The following is a 20,330-nucleotide window of genomic DNA, read 5'->3' on the forward strand; positions in this document are numbered from 1 at the left end:
AAATGGGATGGCAAGCAAGGGCTACATCTCTCCAACACCTGAAGGTAGCTGTGCAGCACAGCAACTGGGAAATAATTTTGAAGTGCAGCTCTGAGCTGTGTCACTCCGCATTTAATTAAACGTTAAGATACAGCAGGGCTTGGAGTTAAACTTTAATTTATGCTTGGTGTTCTCTGAGGCACAGTGCTGAATTATCTTTTTTAGCTGCTGGTATTTTAACCCAGTATGGCCTAGGGAGACTGCAAGGTCACTTGCAAAAGCAAACACCTCAAATCTGTAGTGCGAGGCCAAATGCGGGAGACCTTTGGTCACCAGTTAAACTCTAAGTACAAGCCTCTGTAATTTTGCAATAAATCTGTCTGTTTATTGAGTGATGTTTGTGTACCTAATTATGAATTTGGAACAGTGTTCCCTGTTAGCATAATTCCTATGATGCCAGCAGAGCTCTTCGGGCTGGAAATGTGACACAGCTGTAAGGCTGGTTTGGTGTAACTGCAGAGATACTCATGGCATTTTTTGAAATACACATGCTTCTGAAATACAGCTAAAATGATTGCTTAAAATCACAGGTAGGCAAAGGCATAATTGATACACAGATTTGCCACCTTATTGGTATGACCCTGCTAGTGTAATTGAGAGCAGTTTTACAGTGTAGAGCAGCATCCCAACTTACCTTCCCACAGTTGCTCACATTTTAATTGTAATTTACCACCAAGTCATAAAACTGATGGAGAGGTGAAACTGGTGCATCCTGATTTTTTTCAGACAAAGGGTTTTACTGGCAATACCCCTTTGGAATTTCACACCTACATCTCCATGTATGTGGAAAAGAGCAACTTCATCCTGCTGGCTGCACAGGGACATGAGCTTCCCCAGCCCGCAGCCTGAGGCAGCTCCCACCCCTCCAGGGCAGCTCTGCCCAAGCTCTCACTCTTAAGATTGCTTTGCAAGGAATAAATCCGCCTGAAATAAAATGGGGTTTGGTCACTCGCTTTAGATTTTGCTGCCTCGGAGAATATCTTCAGTTATTTACTTCAGTGCCTTACAAAAGCTCTAAAGCGAGGAGAAAATTTATCAGTGACACCAAGAAGAAATAGGAAGAAGTGAAGGGAGAGATTATGAGAGCCCTTTTAATACAAAGAAGTGCAGTATAAATTGAGAAGATTATTTTATCTTTGGCTCCTCTGACAGGTCCCCCGTTACATAAGTGTTCTGCTTTTTCAAGTTAGGTATTGCCTAAACGTCAGGCAGAGATTTCCTGAAATAGGAACGCTGCGTTTATTTAATCTGGGGATTTAAGTATTTTCCATTTCAGAATAATAAATATGTGAGATATAGGATCTCTTCTGCGTAAAGTCTACATTCTGGGAACATACAGGAGTATGTTCAAACATACTGAAAAAAAATCTTAGTCATGATTTTAAGAGTAAAGCCTTAATTTTTGTCTTGACAGTACTACAGCAAGCTTTCCTGTCTAAAGAAACTCCCTGAAGATGTTGATTCACTTGGAAAGGAGTAAAATGTCATACTCTTTAACTACATCTTTTTGTTTTCAAAGCTCCTCCCAGAGAACTGACAGAAGAAGAAAAACAGCAAGTTCTCCATTCAGAAGAATTCCTGATATTTTTTGACCGGACAATACGTGTAATTGAGCGAGCTTTGGCTGAAGATTCAGACATATTCTTTGACTACAGTGGCAGAGATGTAGAAGAGAAAGATGGGTCAGTTTGGGGTTTTGTTTGCTTTTGTAAAATAAGCTTATTAAAAAAAAAAAAAAAATCCAATGCCAAGAAACCTTACTTTTGAAACTAAACTAAACATTTTAATAGCTAAGAAAAGGGTAAAACCTCTCCTTGAAGTCCTGGGTCACTTTGTCAGCCTAAATTATTTTGTAAAATAGCTTTGTGCTTTATCACTGTGTTGTGGTGCTTTTTTTTTTTTTCTTTAAAATGTTACTCAGATGGTTTAACTTTTTGTTTCTTTTTTTTTTTTTTGGATGAAACTTCAAATTCTGAAGAAAAATATGAATAATTGAAACACAGAAATATGTGTGTACACATGGATATGTATATGTGCACGTGTACATTCCAGCAGTATACATCTGTGTACTTAGATTATGGCATTTTTACAAAAGCAAATTACTGTTGTTTATATCATACTGCTGCACCAGGTCTGTAATGGATCCTGCTATGGGATGCACTGTGTGGATGGAAACGATGATGTCCCAAAGTGTCTGCAATCCAAACACATAAGACTGGAGGTGACAGGTTGCAGATTGTGCAGTTTATAGGGGGTACAAGAAGCAAACCTTGTTAGCACAAGAGGAAGTATTTAGGTTTCAACAGCTTTGTATCCACTGAAGCCTCGTGGCAAATCAGGAGCTGTGTTGTGTGTTTAAGTTACTGCATGTTAACCCTGTGACCAGCTAAACGCATCCCTGCAGCAGCATTGCACCAGCACTGAGCTTCAGCAGGTTCTAGTGGTGCCAGAAAGCATTTGCCATCTCCATGGCCAGGAGGAGATGCTCTAACTTCATGATTTCAGCAGTCAAAAATAAGAGAATTTTGGTTATAGCTTAGATGTGAAGATTCAGAAAAGGGGGTGCTGAATGCCAGGTCCTGAGAGACAAAGGCGGCAGGGGTGGCCCAGGGTGGCCCAGAAGAGCCAGCCAAAAAAAGAGGCAGAAAAGCAGCAGAAATTAAGAAATCTGTTTTTGTGAAATACTTGTAAATCTGTTCCATAGTGTAATGTTGCTACTCCCTGCAAGGCTGTCAGTGAAAGCAATTAAATGAAGGTGGCAGACTTCTCCAGAAGTTAGTCAGAAACTTTTGCATTGATTTTCACAGCATTTGAACCCTGCTTCCTCAAAAAAGTGTCACTTTGTTTGGATTCACAGAGATGTTCAAGCAGGAGCCAACCTTTCCTTTAATCGTCAGTTCTATGATGAGCATTGGTCGAAGCATCGTGTCGTCACCTGTATGGATTGGTCTCTTCAGGTAAGATGTGAAGCTGGGAGATATGTTTCTATATAGCTTCCAACTTCTCCCTAAAAAAATACGGCCAGGATAATTTTGCCACTCGTTCTGCAGAGTATAATGTTATTTGTTAGCTAACAGCAGGGCGCTGAGTGAGCAAATGCATGTTTCTCCATAACAAAGAGTAGGGGGCAGTAATGAAGTTGTCATTTTTGTATATGCTACTTGGTCTTCAAAATCAGGACTTTAAAGGCTAACAAACCTAACAAGACTAAGGAACTCTCCTTTTTTCTTCCTCCCTCCACTCCTTCAGCACATGGAATTCCTTTTAGGGCAAAAGTTTTAAAATTAAACCAATTAAAATAATTAGGTAAGTAATAATAATATACATAATAATATATAAAAATAAAAATAAGGAGGAATATATGTTAATATACTAAATATATTTTAATATACTAAATATATATTTTAAATATTTAGTATATTATAAAAATATATATATTTTAAATATATATATTAAATATATATTTTAATATACTAAAACCCAAAATGTGAACAACTGAACAACTTTGACAGTTGTTCAGTCCATGACCAACTTGAAAAGGCTGAAAAACCATCTTTCTAAAAATGTTGGGTCCTCTCTCCAAGCTGTGGGAGACAAGACTGCAGCTGCCCAGGCAGCACGCTACAGTAACGTGCCTGGAAGGTTTCCAGCTTCTGTGCAGTGCAAAGCACTGTCATACTGCAAACTAGGACTAGAGAGCTGCTTAAGCTTCCCAATGCCAGCACAGCCACATCAGCAGGGCACAGAGATCAGGTTAATTAGTTACTCCACTGGAGAGCTGGTGTTAGTACACACACATCACCACAGGTCATAGTTTGACCGAATGTCAAATTCATTTGGTCGCAGTTTCTCTCCAGCTGCTGTCATCCTCTCTGCATCATCCCTGTCGGCCTGTTCCTAGGTGCCAGCCTGGAGCATAGCAGATAGTTTCCTTGGGAAGGAACCCAGGGAGCTCCAGGGTCCTTAGCATAGAGCTAAGGGCAAGCTTTGCTTAGCCTAATTGTGGAAGAAGTTGCTCTTTCTGCACCCTGTTAGATATGCCTGGGGACAAGGAGGGTGTTTAAGGCCACATATGAGCTGAGTAGCACAGTGATTCTTCATCTGTCACTCTCTCCTTCCCTGTAAAATGGCAGCTGGGCTCCTTCCATCATCCCGGGAGCTTCTCAGGGTTGGTGGCAGTGGACCGTCTGAAGGAGGTGGCAGGACAGGAGCGTAAGCATTGCTGGTGTGCTGAGCAGGCCTCGCGGTCTGACTGTGGTTGTGTGCACAACAGCCAGCTGCAGACTCTTCAGAGTTTAGAGTCTGCTTGTGACATCCAGCTCACGCCCTGTGTGCGAAATGAACGATTTACCCCTTTGCTTTCATACAAAATATCAGCTTAACAACAGGTATGCGCTGGTGTGATGTGGGTGGCCTTTAAGCACATATGGATTTCCACAGAAATCAAATCTAAGCCTGAGGAAACACTTATCTTAGGTTGTTCACTTGTTCAGGGGCTGGAAATTACATGGAATTCTTATCTGATATTTTCCTAACAGGCAGCTCGTACTGTATTCCCAGGGCAGCAAGAAAAAAAGCCGCCTCAGAAGAGCACTGCCAAATGTAATTGCTCAGCCCCTGGGGCACACAGGCATGTTCTGCTTCCCACCTCTTTGTTCCCGGGTGGCCCCTCCTGCCTTCCCCTCCGTTAACTCCTCACACTCAGCTCCCCAGCACCCTATGGGGGCTTCTCCACCATGGGGGCTCCCGCACGCCGGGGGCTCCTCCGCACCACCCCATGCCGGCCTGGGAGGAGGCACCACGACTTCTCCTGCCTGCTTCGAGGTGTGCAGTGGTATTTCACCTAACCACCAGCTCCTCTTCTCGCACACGCTGCAGGCCGCGGCCGTGTCCAGTTTGCCAAAGGACAGCTTGAATAACCATGGGAACGGCCGAGCACATTGCTCAATTTTCTGCGATACAACTGCTGCTGCAAAACACCCCGGAGGCGAATAGAAACTTAATCAAACAAAGGAGCTTGATGCATTGATTAAACAAGTTTTTCTGTTCCGAGTCACATGTAAAATACGGCCCCGAACATGTGGGATCATTCATACCATTAAAGCTGACCCACCAGCCCCTTGATTCGTTTGCAGAGCAAAGGGAAAATGGGTGAAATCCTTCATCAAGGATCTAAGGGAAAGGCCCAGCAGAGCGAGTGTAAACAGAGCGTGGGAACACCTTGCTTTGTCTGCGAGGAGGTAACTTAGCTTGCCTAAAGTCAGGAAAGCCGCAGCCGCGGGGTTATTGCCGTGTCCCTCTCGACTCGCAGGCAGCAGCCTTGACTGCTTTTTCACACAGCAGCATTCCCACGCCGCTCTCAGCTCTCAGCGGCAGGACAGACAGGCACCCAGCGAGGAGCAGAAAGCTCTAAGTGCAAGCTGATTGAGAAAAGCATCGAGGTTGCGTTGCCAGCATGGATTTGTGGTGCTGCACTTGGCTCTGTTACTGTAAAGCAGAAAGCTTCTTAGTGCTGCTGCCCAGCTAGGTATGACCCCACCGTCTGCGTGGAGTTGAAACTGCATTTCCAGTCCGATGCATAAACTGTGATTGCGAAACCTACCGGCAAGATTTGAGTCAGTGAGCACCTGAACGTGCTCGGTAAACTCTCTAGAGGCATGAACAAGCCCCAGAGTGCCTGGAAAGTGGTGCTTCAGACCTGGTCACACAGCCTGGCTGGCTGCCGGTGGCAGGGCTCGTCGCTTCTGCCTGCCAAGGTCACTGCTCCTTCGAAACCGTGGGCTCAGCTGCTGGCTCCGATGGTAGCTGACCTGCTTGGTAAAAATGAGATGCACTGGCACAAGCCTTCTGCACACGCTGTTTACTTGGACCAGGGCCAGGCTGGGATGAGAAAGTTCAAAGAAGGAGCTAAGCTGACTGTTCTGAAGTGGTTGCAATCCCCGTCGTGGGAGAGAAGAGGGTGCCCAGATGGGGTGAGAGCAGTGGGGGGCAGGCTGGCAGGGAGGTGTCTGGAGAGGTTTACCAGCAGGTGTGGGACTGAACCACTCTCAGGTCTCCCTCAGTTCTGGAGGAGGGCGAAGAGGTAGTTGGTCTGGCATATGCTCCAAATCCCATACAAGTTGTTTGGGTGCCCTTATGAGCTGTGCCACCAGACAGGGTCTGGTGGGATCTAAGTACCTCTCAGTCAGAGCCCCCTTTTTCTAAAAAGGGGAAGAGGCAGCTTTGGTGGCCACATGCTGTCACTGGTTCTCCCACCCACAGGTCTGGAACCTGGCTCAGGTCTTACAGGGAACGATGACTTTGAATAGAAAAATCATCGGCTCCGTGATGTATTATCCATGGAAGTGTACCCAAAGTGGGAAGGAAGAGCTGCTGATGGCAAAAATTACAGCTGCGCACATTATTTCATCCAAATGGATTTTGAGATCAGAGGGTGTCCAATCCCACTGATAATGATATAAAGGGGCTTTTGTAATATCTAAGATGCCTGGTGTGGACCAAATTCATAGCTCCCGGTAGCACCACTGGCAATTCCTTTGTCCCGCTTCCTCTACATCTACCAGCTGCGTGGTTCCCCTGTGAAGTGGGGAATGGTTTGGCAGGAATTTACCTGGGAAAGACAGAGAAAATGATTTGCAGGCATCATTGTGAAATTTTGAGGGAAAGCATTCCTAGTTTACAAGAGGAGAGTGTGGGTCCTGTGAGCATGGGCTGCTGGCTTATTGGCCTGCCAGATCCACATGCTCTGCTCCAAATGTGCCATAAGGTCCACTGCTATGTGTGGATTATTTAGAGGGAAGGACAGAGGTTACCAGAGGTGCAGAGTATCAAAAATACAGGAAACTGGGTGCTGTTGTACCAGCAGAAAGTAACTGTTTTGTTTTGGGGGGCAAAGTGTTATGTCCTTGCTGCTGGGAGCTGAAAAGGGGACTTGAAGTATATGAAAAGAGCCCAGAATATACTGCAGAAGTGCCCGTTGTGCAGAAGGCTGTGAAGCGTGCATAATGTAAGCCCTTTCTGCCAAGTTTAAACATGATTTTGTCTTAGCAAATGTTTCAGCAGGATTAGGTTAGGCTGTGTGGGACAGAATCCCAGTGTAACTATCATCAAGTCAATGGTATTCTATGAGTGATACTTCAGACTTGCTGTTCTTTTACTAGTTTTGTTTGTGGTCTTTCAAAACAGCACAAGGTCATCAACAGAGCATGAAATACTGATGTTTCATATATGATATCATGTGTATATATATATGTATATATAAACAGCAAATACATATGTGTGGTGCATATCTGCTTATATACATCAGTAGATAATGGCTGTACAAGAAAATACGGATCTGATTTTGCAACAGTCTTACTAAGTCAGTGGAATTTGAGGTCACCCTGTGCTTTATCAGATGTCCTCAGCATCTTGCAAAATTGAGCTTCTGTGAGGAAAATGTTTTATTTTGCTCAAGAAGAGCTTTTAAGTCTTTATGTATAAGTGAATTGGAGGAGTGCATAGTGAAATAAGAACGAATAGTTCTCAGGGATGCTGAAGAATTGTGAATTTCAGAATAAGAGCAAGCCAGTGCTGTACTCATACTGGTTTTGTTACCAAAATCAATTAAGACAATGGTTTGTCCCTGAAGAAATGCTTAAGCAAATTGCTCAAACCTTCAAATTTTTTCCTCTTAACCAAATTCCTTGCTTTACTTTCCCTTTATGAATATCCTTTTAGTTGTCTTTTCTGAGAATTATCTACAGAAAATAATGTTGCCTTTGTGGTATGTGAGAATAACTGCAAGGAACAGGGGCTTTAAGGACATCAGGGACCAGCAAAATAGAAAAACAAAATGTAGCTAAATCGTACGTATTATAATTAAAACCAGATATTCCATATGTAGTGTGAGATTATTTCTTTCTCATCTGATTTTGCACAGCTTCATCATCCATCTTATTTCATTCTCTTTTCCTTTTTTTTTTTTTTCTAGTACCCTGAGTTGATGGTTGCATCTTATAACAATAATGAAGATGCTCCACATGAGCCTGATGGGGTAGCCTTGGTATGGAACATGAAGTTCAAGAAAACCACACCAGAATATGTTTTCCATTGTCAGGTAAGCTGGAGGAAGCCATTAATTTCATGCTAGACAAAACAGAGTTTACTACATGGCGCATCTGCCCACTGTTTATACGAAGAGGTTGAAGTTAAAAATAAGCATTTTTGGAAAAAGTACAAGTGGCAGTCCAGTGTTTTTAGAAGGCATCCAGCCCTCTTTAACAATGCTGCAAGCCTGTCAGGGACTGCGTGTCATTCTTTGTCTATTTAAAACAGTCCCTAAGAGATTTAGTTTATAAAACCCTTGCACTTATGAAGTAACTGTGGTGTACCACTTCCTCATCCAGGCAGCAACATATGCTTTCCCACCCACGTTAGCTTCCTCGCATCCTCTGTACTCCAAGCTGCCTACTGTTGCCTTGGCTCTGCTCAATATCATGTTTTGCCTGTAAAATTCCTAAGCACAATGTGCATTTCTGGGCATGCGTCTTACAGCTTGATGGAAACTGTCTCAATTACAAGGATTACTCCACCAATTCCTGTTTGACTGTCCTGTAGGTTAGCAAACCAGTATTTCCCTTCACTCAATGGTACTTTATGACCATGCTGTTTTGAAAGTCTGTAAACAATTGAAAAATAGTTGGATGTTTTATTTTCTTAGGTCTTTTTAATTCTCTTTTGCCACTGCTTTTCTGTGTGAAGTGGCACAACCTGATATTGACAGAAATGTTCTGCTCATTGGCTCTATCTCCATCAAGCTATCCAAATGGTGGAGCAGGGCTTGGGCCAAATTTCCAGCCTCTTTATTAATATCCTTCTGTGGTAATTAAATACAGGACAGTGGCATTCAAAACACCATATGGAAAAGTTTCAGCAAGTAAAACTTAACAATCAGAGATTAGTAAAATGCAGATTATACTGCGGTAAAAATTGCTTCTCTTGGAAGGATATGTATTACCTGGCTAATTGTGTAAGCTAAGTGTCATTTTACATTCAAGGACCAAACATCTTTTTGAACTAAGTTTATGTTTGGACTTGGGTACATTATCAGATGTAACATAGTGGGAGGGAGTTGCTGGAATTGAAGTTACTGCTTCAACCCGATTAAGTAACCTTTAATTCTGGGCATGTTTTTCTAATTTGCTATACTGAAAAACAACTTCACAAGGAGTCTAGGCCTGCATAGCAAATATGCCATACAGATTTATATACATATATGTGTGTGTGTGTGTGTGTGTGTTTGTGTGTGTGTGTAATACCTTTGAAATGAGAACTTGCATTTTTCTGGATATCATATTCAACAGACTGATGTGTTCTTTCAGACTGCTTAAGATCTTAGCTCAGATCCCATCCTAGAAATTCTTCTAGGATGTACATGCAGCTTACTGTTTTAAACAAAATATTTAGGCGAAGAGATCGCCCATTGCTGTTTTGGAAGAATAATCCTTGAACTAGATTGATTTTGCAAGTTAATAACCAGATTCAGGGTAGCCCTACTGCCTACACAAAGGGGAGATTGACTACAAACATAACAATGTGTTCTGTTAATTAAAAATTCTATCTAGTTTTAAAAGCTGGTGCACTTAAACAAGGGAAGGTATGGCTCACTAAATTGAACTGAGATACTGAGACAAGCCGTACTCTCTATTAGAAAAGCACACGTAGGGCAAAGTGATGGGTAGAGGTTTGCATTTGTCGGGCTTCTGTGTAATTCCTCTATTAAGTTGCATGTCCTGAATTTTAGCATGAGAACCATAAAGCATGTGAATTTTGAGACACATGTGGCACTGTGCTTTCTACACATGTGGCACACATGGCACCATGCATCCTGGACTAATCATATTTCAGTGTAATGAAATCAGTTCTTGTGTTCATGGGAAATATTTCTTTTCTTGGTCAAACTCTCCTTAGCTAATTTGCTTTATGAGTTCATTAGGAGCTGGAACCATGTTTGAATTACCATTTTCAGGCTTCTGACATGGAATATCTTCTGCATCTCCGTATGGATGGGATTACCTGCATGAGATTAAATGGGGAAGCAAAATGCATTGAGTGTTGGTCTCTTGAACAAAGGCTTTGTGCTAACTGACTCAGATGGAAAATGAGAAAAAAATATCTTAGCCCAAAGTTATTCAGTTATTCTGTTAGTTAGTGGAAACCAACTGTATCATTAGTTAGCCCCATGTCATTTATATTACTATTTTGCAAGAGAAACATTCCATCGATTCAGTCATTTCTCTAGGTCTTCTGTGAGACATGCCCGATTTTTCTTTAGCAATACATGACTTTTTAACAGTGCAGCCCAGCAGCTGTGATGAACATGCACTTTATTGTTACAGCTAGGTTGCACAGGTATGACAAACACACATTACATTTAGCACATTTTCACAATAGATCTCTGGTTTCTTTTCCAAAGAGTTTCCATAAAAATGTGGTCTGAATAAACACTATGTGAATGTGACTAATCTTTGCCCTTCAGTTCTTGGGCTCAGAGTGAGATACAAACAAGTAGAAAGTCATTTCAGATGTGACATGTTGAGGAACTTCACCCCTTCTGTGAAGCAAAATCAATAAAAAGGTTTATGAAGCCATTTCTCAAAAAGGTCTAAGAAATTCTACCACACGAGTTCTGGTAACATCAATAGGAAAAGATATGTGAAACACCTCTGGACAGTTAAAGAGTTGAATGAACTTCAGGAGATAGAAATTTAGGTAATATTACTTCCTTGTGCACATTTAGTAAATTCTTGAATCTAGGAACCATAATGTTCTTTCTGTTTCCTGGGATATTACAAAGATTTAAACAAGTTGATTACCAAGGAGTGTCTTAATTTTCTTTAACTCTTCCTGACTTACTGTAGTGTTACATAGGATTATTGAAAATGTCATAATCAGACCAACAGACAGGTTTTTCTAGTGCCTTCACTGAAAGATGCTAGAACCTACAGGCTTCTACTGAAGCTATCTATCAGCCATGGCAGGCAATGATACAAAAATCTATTGACTATGATAGTTTTTTTCCTAACTCTAGTCAGCAAAATGATTGATTTCAGTCCTTAAATGTGAGGGATGATGCATTCTCTAAATGTTTATCTTAGCTGTTGTCAATAATGATGTTACTGTTACAAAATTCTTGCCCAATTTGAAGTCATATCGGGCTCATTAATGCTGCGTAGGTGGTAGTAAATTTCGTAGTGCTACAATATGCTGTGCCACAAATACTGGCTTTAATTCTAGTTAGTATGTATTAAGGGAAAAAATTACTATCAGCCAACTGGACTTGTTTATCTTACTCATTAATTCATGTGAATTGTCATATGATCTATCAAATCCTTTCTAAACAAAACAGTCCTATTGGTTTCTACTCTTTCATCTTGTGGAATATTTCCTTTCTTCTTCTACTTCTACTCATTTTATTTTTGCCCTTCTTCAGCTTTTTATATTTCTACTTTACCCAGTGATGTGCTGCCAGTATTTTAGCTGGGAGTCCCACAGATTTTTTCCTCTATAGCTCATCATACATCTCTTTACCACAGGGTTAGAAATGGGAAAGCAAGGAAGAGTGCGGGATTGGGCAATTTGTTCATTTGTTTTCCTATGCAAGCAAAAAAATGTTGTCTCGGAAGCATAATCAAAGTAGAAGGGTGATATCATTTGCCAAAGGAATGGATGCTCGATGCTTTCCCTAGGTAGCAAGGAATAAATTGAGCATGTCATTAATGCTGCAGAGTGCAGATTGGGAATTTCCTTGTAGGGAAAAGTCAGGGATGTCCTCTTCCCGCACGCTGGAGCATCACAACCTCTTGGTGTAATGCAGTGCATTCCAAAAGCAAAAACCAACCCTTTCAGAAGCACTTTATGAAACCCTGTGGATGAGTCATGCCTGGTTGGGTTGGTTTGGCAGTATCCAGAGAGGCAATGAATTCCAGCAAAGACATGGAAATCACATTGACTCTCCCTCCATTTGGTGGGGGAATTTTAAGCAGTAGTTCACACTGCTTCTCTCAGCTACTGTTGGTCTGTGTTTAGATGAGGGTGACGAAAATAGTATGGCAAGGTTATTGATGATATGACTCAACATGTGCTCAATCCTATATCGATTTATGCAATGCACGAGGCTGGCCTGGGGTGTGATTGTTCCTGTACTACTGGTTGATAGAAGAACTTACTCTCTTAGTAAGTGCTTACATGTCCCTTTTGTGTTTTTTCCCTAGAAATAAAATAAAATAAAAATTTACGTTACCCATTGATTATGGGCATTATTTGTAGTACAGTGCTCCTTGTTTATGTACTACCGGTCATCTCCTCACATGATGTTGCTCCAATTTCCTGGGAGGCTGATCTAAGCCAAACTTTCTAAGCCAAACTATCCTAAAATATCTAAAAGTTTGCATCAACATCTCTGGTGGAGTGAGGCAAATGAGAACTCCAGCTGTCTTTGCCCTAAAAAGCTAGCTGAAGTTTGAGCTATTATACTCTCCCTCTTGGCAGGGCCTATAAGCGTGGGTACAGTGCTGCTGTTATACCAGATTTGCTAGCTTTTGGGTTAGAGCTGGTCTGCAGGGATGGAAGACAAAAGAGAAAGAAATAATCAGTGGTTCTAGGGGACTGTAAGGTATTACAAACCATTTCCTTTCTTCTGGAGCTGAAGAGGGGTTATTAAAGTTGGCTGAGGTATCTGGACCTCAGCTTCAAACATCCATCACTTCGTAGAAGGAGGGGTAGAGCAATGCAGCTGAAGACATTTGTGTCATGCAAATAAACCAATTTGAATCTTACTTTTTCATGTGGAGGACTCTGCATTCTGTTTGGAAAGGTTAATGAGCCCTGCTTTCTTACAACCACTGTGATGCTGGAAGCGACAAGAAAAAGAATAAAAGACTACATCATTTTGATTTATTTTATATTATTTCCTGATATATTAATTTCCTCCTTCTCAGCTATGTCTTTTGCAAATGTCTCTAAAGTGCAGTGAGAAGTACAAAGCTGACACTTAGAAGTAACTCCATTCAGCGTATTTTTGAGGAAGGAGAGCATATGTGAAGTAGCTTTCATTTAAGGAAGCAGTAACCATTTAAGAGCTCTCTCAAGGAGTCAGATCGACTTTTAGCATAATCACAAAAAGATTTCAGCAGTATATCACTTTTAATAGCTGCAGCTATTTCTGTCCTTTTCCTAAAACGCCATGCAGTCAGATTTACTTGGTTGGTTCCATCTCATTACTAAACTGTCAGGGCTTTTTTTTTTTTTTTTTTTTTTTTTTTTGTGGTATATGGGACTTGTGTTTTCTATTTTAATTTCAAGAAAAGCTGTCCATGCTTGGAAAATATTGGTGGATTGGGTACAGAAATCAGCCGCTCAACCGCACCACAAAATGTTTCATTCTCCCCTGGCTTTTTTGTAGTGGCTTCTATACACTGTCATTAAGTTATGTGTTTGACCACTCTTCATTGCTTATGCTGGTGTGGTCTTTCCCTTTTCAACTGAATGGATGGAGTCAGAAATGTGTATCTTAGAATTAGATGCACTGAGGTAAGTGAAGGGCTGTATTTAGTGGCTGATATTGGCCAGAGTTGCCTTTTTTTTTCCTGATTTGGTTCCTTTGTTGTTGTCTGCTCTTTCAAAATCAACATAAATTCCTTCAGATGTGCTTTTTGCTCCAGCAGCCTGCCTCCTAAAGGTGCTGAGTGCCCAAATCCACGAGGCTCGTGTGTGGAGCAGGCTGAGGTAACAGCATGTATGACTAATATCCTCCTTTTCCTCCAGCCCTTGAGTTTCCTTCTCTGTGGAGGCCAAGCCAGAGGTCAGTCCCTCCGCAACTCTAAAATTATGAAAGTATTACAACAAATATAATTGTTAAGGGGGTATGCTTGGAATATTTAAAACCTAAGGATTTTTGGTGATAATTATATTGGTGTTTTTCCACAAAGATTTACTCAGTTTGTTCCTGCTACCTACATTTCATGTGGGATTTAGATGCCTTTGGAAAGATGCTACTTTGGAAAAGGCTTTTTCATCAACAAACGTTTACAGAGTGGGTTTGATGAATTATCACTGAAACTTGGTACACAGTAGGAGAACAAGAATCAATGGAAGAAAAGAGGTTCAGATTGTGTGTAAGCTAAAACTCTTTCCCCATGAGGACAGTCAAGCACTGAAGCAGGTAGTCCAGAGGTTGTGCAGCCTCCACTGTTGTCTCTTCAAGGCTGGATGAAGCCCAGAGCAACTTGGTCTGATCTCACAGCTGACCCTGCTTTGTGCAGGATGTTGGACTAGAGATCTCCTGAGATTTTTTTAAGCCGAATTATCCTGTGAGCCTATGATCCTAAATGTGAAGTGCAATCTGCCTGGTTTTGTAGCAGTTCTCTGGTAAGTGGACCTCTGAATGTCTGCCTGTGAAGATGCTGGGACACCTCTCATACTGGTAGTGCTCCAGGGCCCAGGGATCCAAATTTGGTGGAGAATTTCTGTAATACATACCAAAAAGAGTTGAAAATGGAATCAAGCTTCTTCATAGATACAGAAGGGTTGTTTTGTTTTGTTTTGTTTTGTTTTTGTTTTCCATTTCATTTCCTGCTGTGCACTGTTGGTAGGATGACTTTTGTAGAGCTCTTATCTGCCTGTTCTGCAAAACACATCGTTGCTGTTACACTCGTGTCCACAGTCATCAGCACACTGTAATAAATCACGCAGATGAATAGGTGCACCATTTTGCATTTAAATTTGGGGAAATTTCTAAGTGTCCTGTTGGGAAGAACGGTTTCAACTACAGCTAGTGATAGAAGGATATATTTATTCTTACTTTAAAGAATAAAAATAAAAACAATAAATATTTTTTGTTTTGTTCTGTTTTGTTTTGTTTTCTCTGTCCTGTTGTGTTTGTCCAGACTGGAACACAGGAGTGCAGAGCAGAGTTTGTGCTGTGAGGATTTCAGTAAACAAGAGCCCATGTTTGTCCTCTTAGGCTTTTGTTTTAGGTTCTTCCTCCTGTTTTCAGCTCATTGGAGTTTACACCACTTCTAGCCTTTGGTGATTAAAAATAACTATTGTTTGGCCTGAGATTGCTGTTCCAGTACTTGTAGAGAGATTGTGTGTGAGTCAGTAGAAGTTACACCCACACAACCAAAGGATGAATGTAGTCTTTGGAAAAAGCTTCTCATGCTCTCAGGTGAGAGAAGAGAGTTGCCTTCAGCCAGTATGTAGAGGAGTCAAACAGGACTAAACATACAAGAGACAGTCTCCTGTCTCCCAGATGCTACTGCACTCAGAGACATCACTGGGGGAGGACAGAAAAGAAGCTGGAAGTGTATGTTCTGTCCTGGGTGCCACAGTCTTATCCAGTCCTGAGATCGCCAGCACGAAATGCCCCAGGTGAGCCCCGAGTCCTGCTTTATTGCTGAAATGCTACAGCTGTTAATGGGGTATCTGCTGGCATGTGCAGCTCAAAAAAAAGCATGCCATGTTTTCCACGTAGCCTTTTAATACTAATCTCTCTTAAAACTGACTTTGTTTCCACACAAAACCAAATCTTACTATTTTTCATAGCAGGAGTGGGAGAAGGAAACCTTTTTTGGAGAGAAGCTAAGCATCAGTATTTAGATAGAAGGGATGTGAATTGGGTCCACAGAGTTGTATGCCTTCCCTTGGATTCACCTTTATCTTTCCTAACCCTTAGCAAAGCTGTTTTTTCCATGATGACTTAGATCTATTGTTATCTTGTGCAGAAAAGCAACACTCCCATCAAAGCCAGTGTGTGCATTTTAACAACATAATTGTATGCCATATCCCATCAGTCTGTGAAATGACTGCTCATACAAAAGGTGGGTGCAGTTTCCCTATTAGTAATTAACATTCTGAATTACTCGAGGACTGTATTTACACATACAAAGTCTGTTAGCAACAGAATGCTCCTTCGCTTAGAGCAGTGCTTATCATAGATCATCCTCGTTTGAAACTAAGATTTCAATTATGAATCAAATAATCAGGAAGTGACAAATTTGTGAGATTTTTTTTTGGATAGAAAATTTTAGGCGGATCCTGCTTCTAAGCCTTTTTTGGAGGGGGTAGAGTGTCGTACATTTAAATGATATGCTGTCACTACTAGCTATAGTGTTAGGCTTTATGTATATTTTAAAGTAGTGATTTGTAATGTATCTGTCCTTAAATATGCTATTTCTCTTCTTCAATTTCACACATTCTTCCTTTCAGACCAAATACAAGAGGCAAATGCAAAACACAAATATCAAGTGTTGGGTACTCTTGATACAGCAGGCATTCTGTCTGTTTTTTTTTTTGTTTGTTTGTTTTTTTAAAGTCTCTCTATTTCACTGATAACTTTCATTGTACCTTTCTGAATTACTGGCATCTAATACACAATATTTAAATATAATGCAACTTGCAGAAAACCTAACCTTTGAATTTACAGAGTTAGACATGCAGTATTTTTAAACTTTAGCTAGCTAAGGGAAAAAAAAAAAAAAAAAGATCTCAGTCAAAAACTATATTTCATAAGAGAAAATTATAGTGATATTGATGGTTTGCCAAAACCTCAAGCAGTGACAAAATCCACAGTGTCCTGAAAGAGATGCCTTTGCAAAACCATTCCTTTGCAGATGGCTTAGATTATTGATACTCACAAACACATGACATTATTCGTTCAACTGAAAATTTTGGAAAAGTCTGTTGATAAAAAATGCAAATTTGTCATACTATCCCAAAATCCTGGGGGAAAAAAAAATCACCTAATCCTGCAATTGTTCCTGAGGGTGTTTTATAGTTTAGTAGTTGTTGATATGGTTACATTTTAACATGATCTGGTGTAAAATATTTTGAGAAAGGAAGAGAAAAAAGAACATAACTTTCCTTTGTTGATGCAAACATTACATTTTATGTATATCTGAAACTCCCAGTGCTGAATGAGTTTGGGGTGCACAAGAAATGCGGGATCAGATGTGAAATCACTAAGTAACAGGGATCCTTCCACAGAATTTTTTCCATAAAGGATATAAAATACCATGCAATTCCCTAGCTGCACTGCAAATGATAGATAAACAGCCATAGGCATGACTTTTCTGTTTGGGTTCTCTAACTGTTCTCAGTGCAGGCTACTTGCAACGAAGAGTACATTTGGTCCAAATTCAAGAAAATTATTTCACCTCATGATTTTTGTCTCTGTGGGAGCTCTATGTGAGGAGTGAAGCCTCTTTCTGTGTTACCTGGCACAAAATATAAAACAGCTACTCTTTTAAAGTGCTGTGAAAGGCTCCACAAACCAAGGAATCTGTCATTACAGCCTGGGATGCAACTGTCCTCTGCCTTAGGTCTAAAATCAACAGTTTTCTGCCCTCTGCCCCCATGGCTGGGTTACTGACAAGTAGTTCCCTGAAAAGAACTTTTGTATACAGGCAACATCGATTTAATGATGATTAACGCTCCATGCTTCCCACAAAGGGAAAGTAGAAGCACGTGCTGGCTGGCTGTGATACCGATATTATCCTTGAAAGACTTTTCACATGGGGCAGAGTCTTCTGGAAGCCAGCAAAAAGGGGAGTCTCCGTCAGCCCACTTGGTAATTCTTACTGTATGAGCACTGCTCTGCATAATGATGCTGTATTTGCTGTCACTATAATGGTAACTGTAAGAAATGAGCCCTTCTTAGAAACAAGTGCCAGTGTGAAGTGTTTTGTGGAAATTTCGTGATTCGTTGTATGGGTCAACCAAACAGCGGGACCTTGCAGGGGAGGAAAGTGGGGCATGAAATTTCCTGAAACTAAGGTGTGTTTGGCAAAGGGGGGATTACAAATAGGGTGTATAATGGGATGTAGTCTTGTTGTGTAGTCTACACGGCCTTAGCTGCTCCCTAATGCTCTGCTTGGTGCAGAGCCGAGCTACTTAAAATCAGAATTGGTACAGGAGTTTCCTGTAAGAGACAGGAGCAGTGCAGAAGCAACTGCTCTCACCCTCGTTCTTAAACATAGACTTGCCTATGGTGTCTTCTGCATTTCCCCTAGATAGCTGTTTATCTGTGCCTCTCAGTCTCAATCCTCATATCTATGTGCAATGTTTAATTAATTTTCAATTATTTCCAATTATGCAGTGACACTACGTATAAATGATACATCAGTGAAAGTGATGGATTTGGGCAAATATAATAGCCTGTCAGTCTTCAGTAGAAGCTACAATTAAATCAAAAAGATAAGAAAAGATTACTGTAATTATTTTGACAATGAACTGATAGAAGTTTGCCCAAGTGACATAGACTGCAGAGTACAAAATGCCAATTGCTTAAGAACAAGTAAAATAAGACTTACTGTTGTCCCTTTGCTCCCTTAGGACTTCCTGCTGAAGTTACCTGATAGCCTTAAGCTGGAAAAATAAGTGACTTATCTCCAGGGTTGGGCAAGGCTCCACTCAGGCAAAGACTTGTAGTATCTTTGAGAAGTGAGAGGGGTCCAGATTTGTTTGGTTCTGGGCTCCCCAGTGCAACAGGGACGTGGACATACTGGAGCAAATCCAGCAAAGGACCACAAAAATGATAAAGGGACTGGAGCATCTCTTATATGAGGAGAGGCTGAGAGAGCTGGGGCTGTTGGCATGGAGAAAAGAAGGCTTGCGTGTATCTTATCAGTGTGTCCAGTGGGGCTTTAAAGAGATGGAGCCAGTGCCAGTGATAGGACAAGAGGCAGCAGGTACAATTCAAAATGCAGGAAATTGTTTTTAAACATAAGAAAAAAATCCTTCACTGTGAGAGTGACTGAGCACTGGCACAGGTTGCCTACAGAGGTCATTGGGTCTCCATCCATGGCAGAAATTAAAGCCGGAGTGGATGCAGTCCTGGGCAGCCTGCTCTAGGTGACCCTGTTCTGGACAAGGGCTTGGACCAGACAACTTCCAGAGGTGCCTTCCACCCTTGACAACTGAATGATTCTGTCTCTGATGTTTCATGCTCCCTTTCCCCTCTCTGTAGATCTGACGTTGTGCAGAAGTCAGCTGGGCCTCGACTGTCTCTAATTTTAGAGAATCGTACAGGGATCAGATGAATGTGAGAGCCTCTTTTCTTCCTCCTGAAAGGATGTCACTGGCTCTCTGAAGTCCCTAATGAAGAAAAGCTGTTTAGGAAAGCACTTACCAATGTGCTTGTCTCTGAGTGGGCTTTAGAGTCACTGAAGTCACAAGGGACTTAGAAGAATTATCTACAGTGAAGTTCATGGATAAACATCCTTACGAGCTAAGATGGACTTAAGTATATAGAGAAGTTCCTCCCTCAGCTGGGGCCCTCAAGTTCTCTTGGTGTGGTGCGTTCAGCCTTCTGGCTGTGTTTGTGTATTCGTGACCTGTGCATTTGGTGGGGTGGAGAGAGCAGGCAGAGTGCTGCACTTGAGATTAATTTGCAATTTGAGATTAACTTGCAGCTCTCTTGTAAGGAGCTGTGACTGTGATGCTCAGCTTCGCAGGATGAGTTGTAGGGAACTGTTCTTGCAGCATTTGTAGTGGCTTCTAAGCCATCTCTGGCTTTGTGTAGTTTGATCGCGTGTGTGGTTTGGGGAACTGCTGACACAGAAACCACCAAGTTGCCACCACAGCTCAAGAACAACTCATTTCTATTCCTGTTCTCCATGTCTGGAGTTTGCTACCTCTGTGTGCTCTGCGAAGCCCAAATCTGGCATTTCCAGAACTTGCCATCAAGTGATCATTTGTTTTGCTTTCTCTGTGAGGAGGAGAATCCAGAATACATTAAAGGATGAGCTGGCAGACATCAAGAGCAGTTTTATTTGCTACAGTTGTACAAGAGGTCAGTGGCTTAGAATGCAATCTGGTCCACATGAAGACTAGAGGGGAGGAACCCTTCCATTGCCTCCAAAGTGTTTTGTATCAGTTTTTATTAATTTTAATAAAAAATAACATTGAAAGATGCTTAAAGTCTCTTTATCCATCCTGAGAGTTAGGCACAGGGGCGGACTTGAACAAGCTGTATGAGCAAATAAACTGTTGCTTAGGCAAAACATTGCTGGGACAGGGCTGAACCTAACCTACTTAGGCCATCCGTATTGCTGAGATGATGCTAATAGGAAAGCATAGGAATAACTGATATTTATCCGGTGGCACCTTTTTTTTTTTTTTGGGCCAGAAATTTCTGGAAATGGACATCCTGGTACAGTCTGCCCTTTTAGGGCAACAGGATGCCTGGCAAACCTAGCCCATACCTCACTCTCTGGGGGTTCTGCTTTTGAATAGTGCAAGATGGGGAGTAC

The 20,330-nt window shown here is 41.4% G+C and overlaps 1 protein-coding gene across 5 annotated transcripts in view; it reads left to right on the top strand.

The window, feature by feature from the left end:
• The window catches only part of DYNC1I1 (dynein cytoplasmic 1 intermediate chain 1), a 188,711-nt gene that overhangs the window by 107,007 nt on the left and 61,374 nt on the right, over positions 1-20,330 (top strand). For all 5 annotated transcript variants that reach the window (XM_084281301.1, XM_084281305.1, XM_084281304.1 and 2 more), the window contains 3 exons: positions 1,559-1,721; positions 2,897-2,996; positions 8,012-8,137. In XM_084281301.1, the coding sequence (XP_084137427.1) occupies positions 1,559-1,721; positions 2,897-2,996; positions 8,012-8,137 (389 nt within the window). The remainder of the gene's footprint in view (positions 1-1,558; positions 1,722-2,896; positions 2,997-8,011; positions 8,138-20,330) is intronic.

This window comes from Netta rufina (assembly GCF_964035555.1).
Source record: "Netta rufina genome assembly, chromosome: 2".
In the NCBI taxonomy this organism is placed as follows: domain Eukaryota; kingdom Metazoa; phylum Chordata; class Aves; order Anseriformes; family Anatidae; genus Netta; species Netta rufina.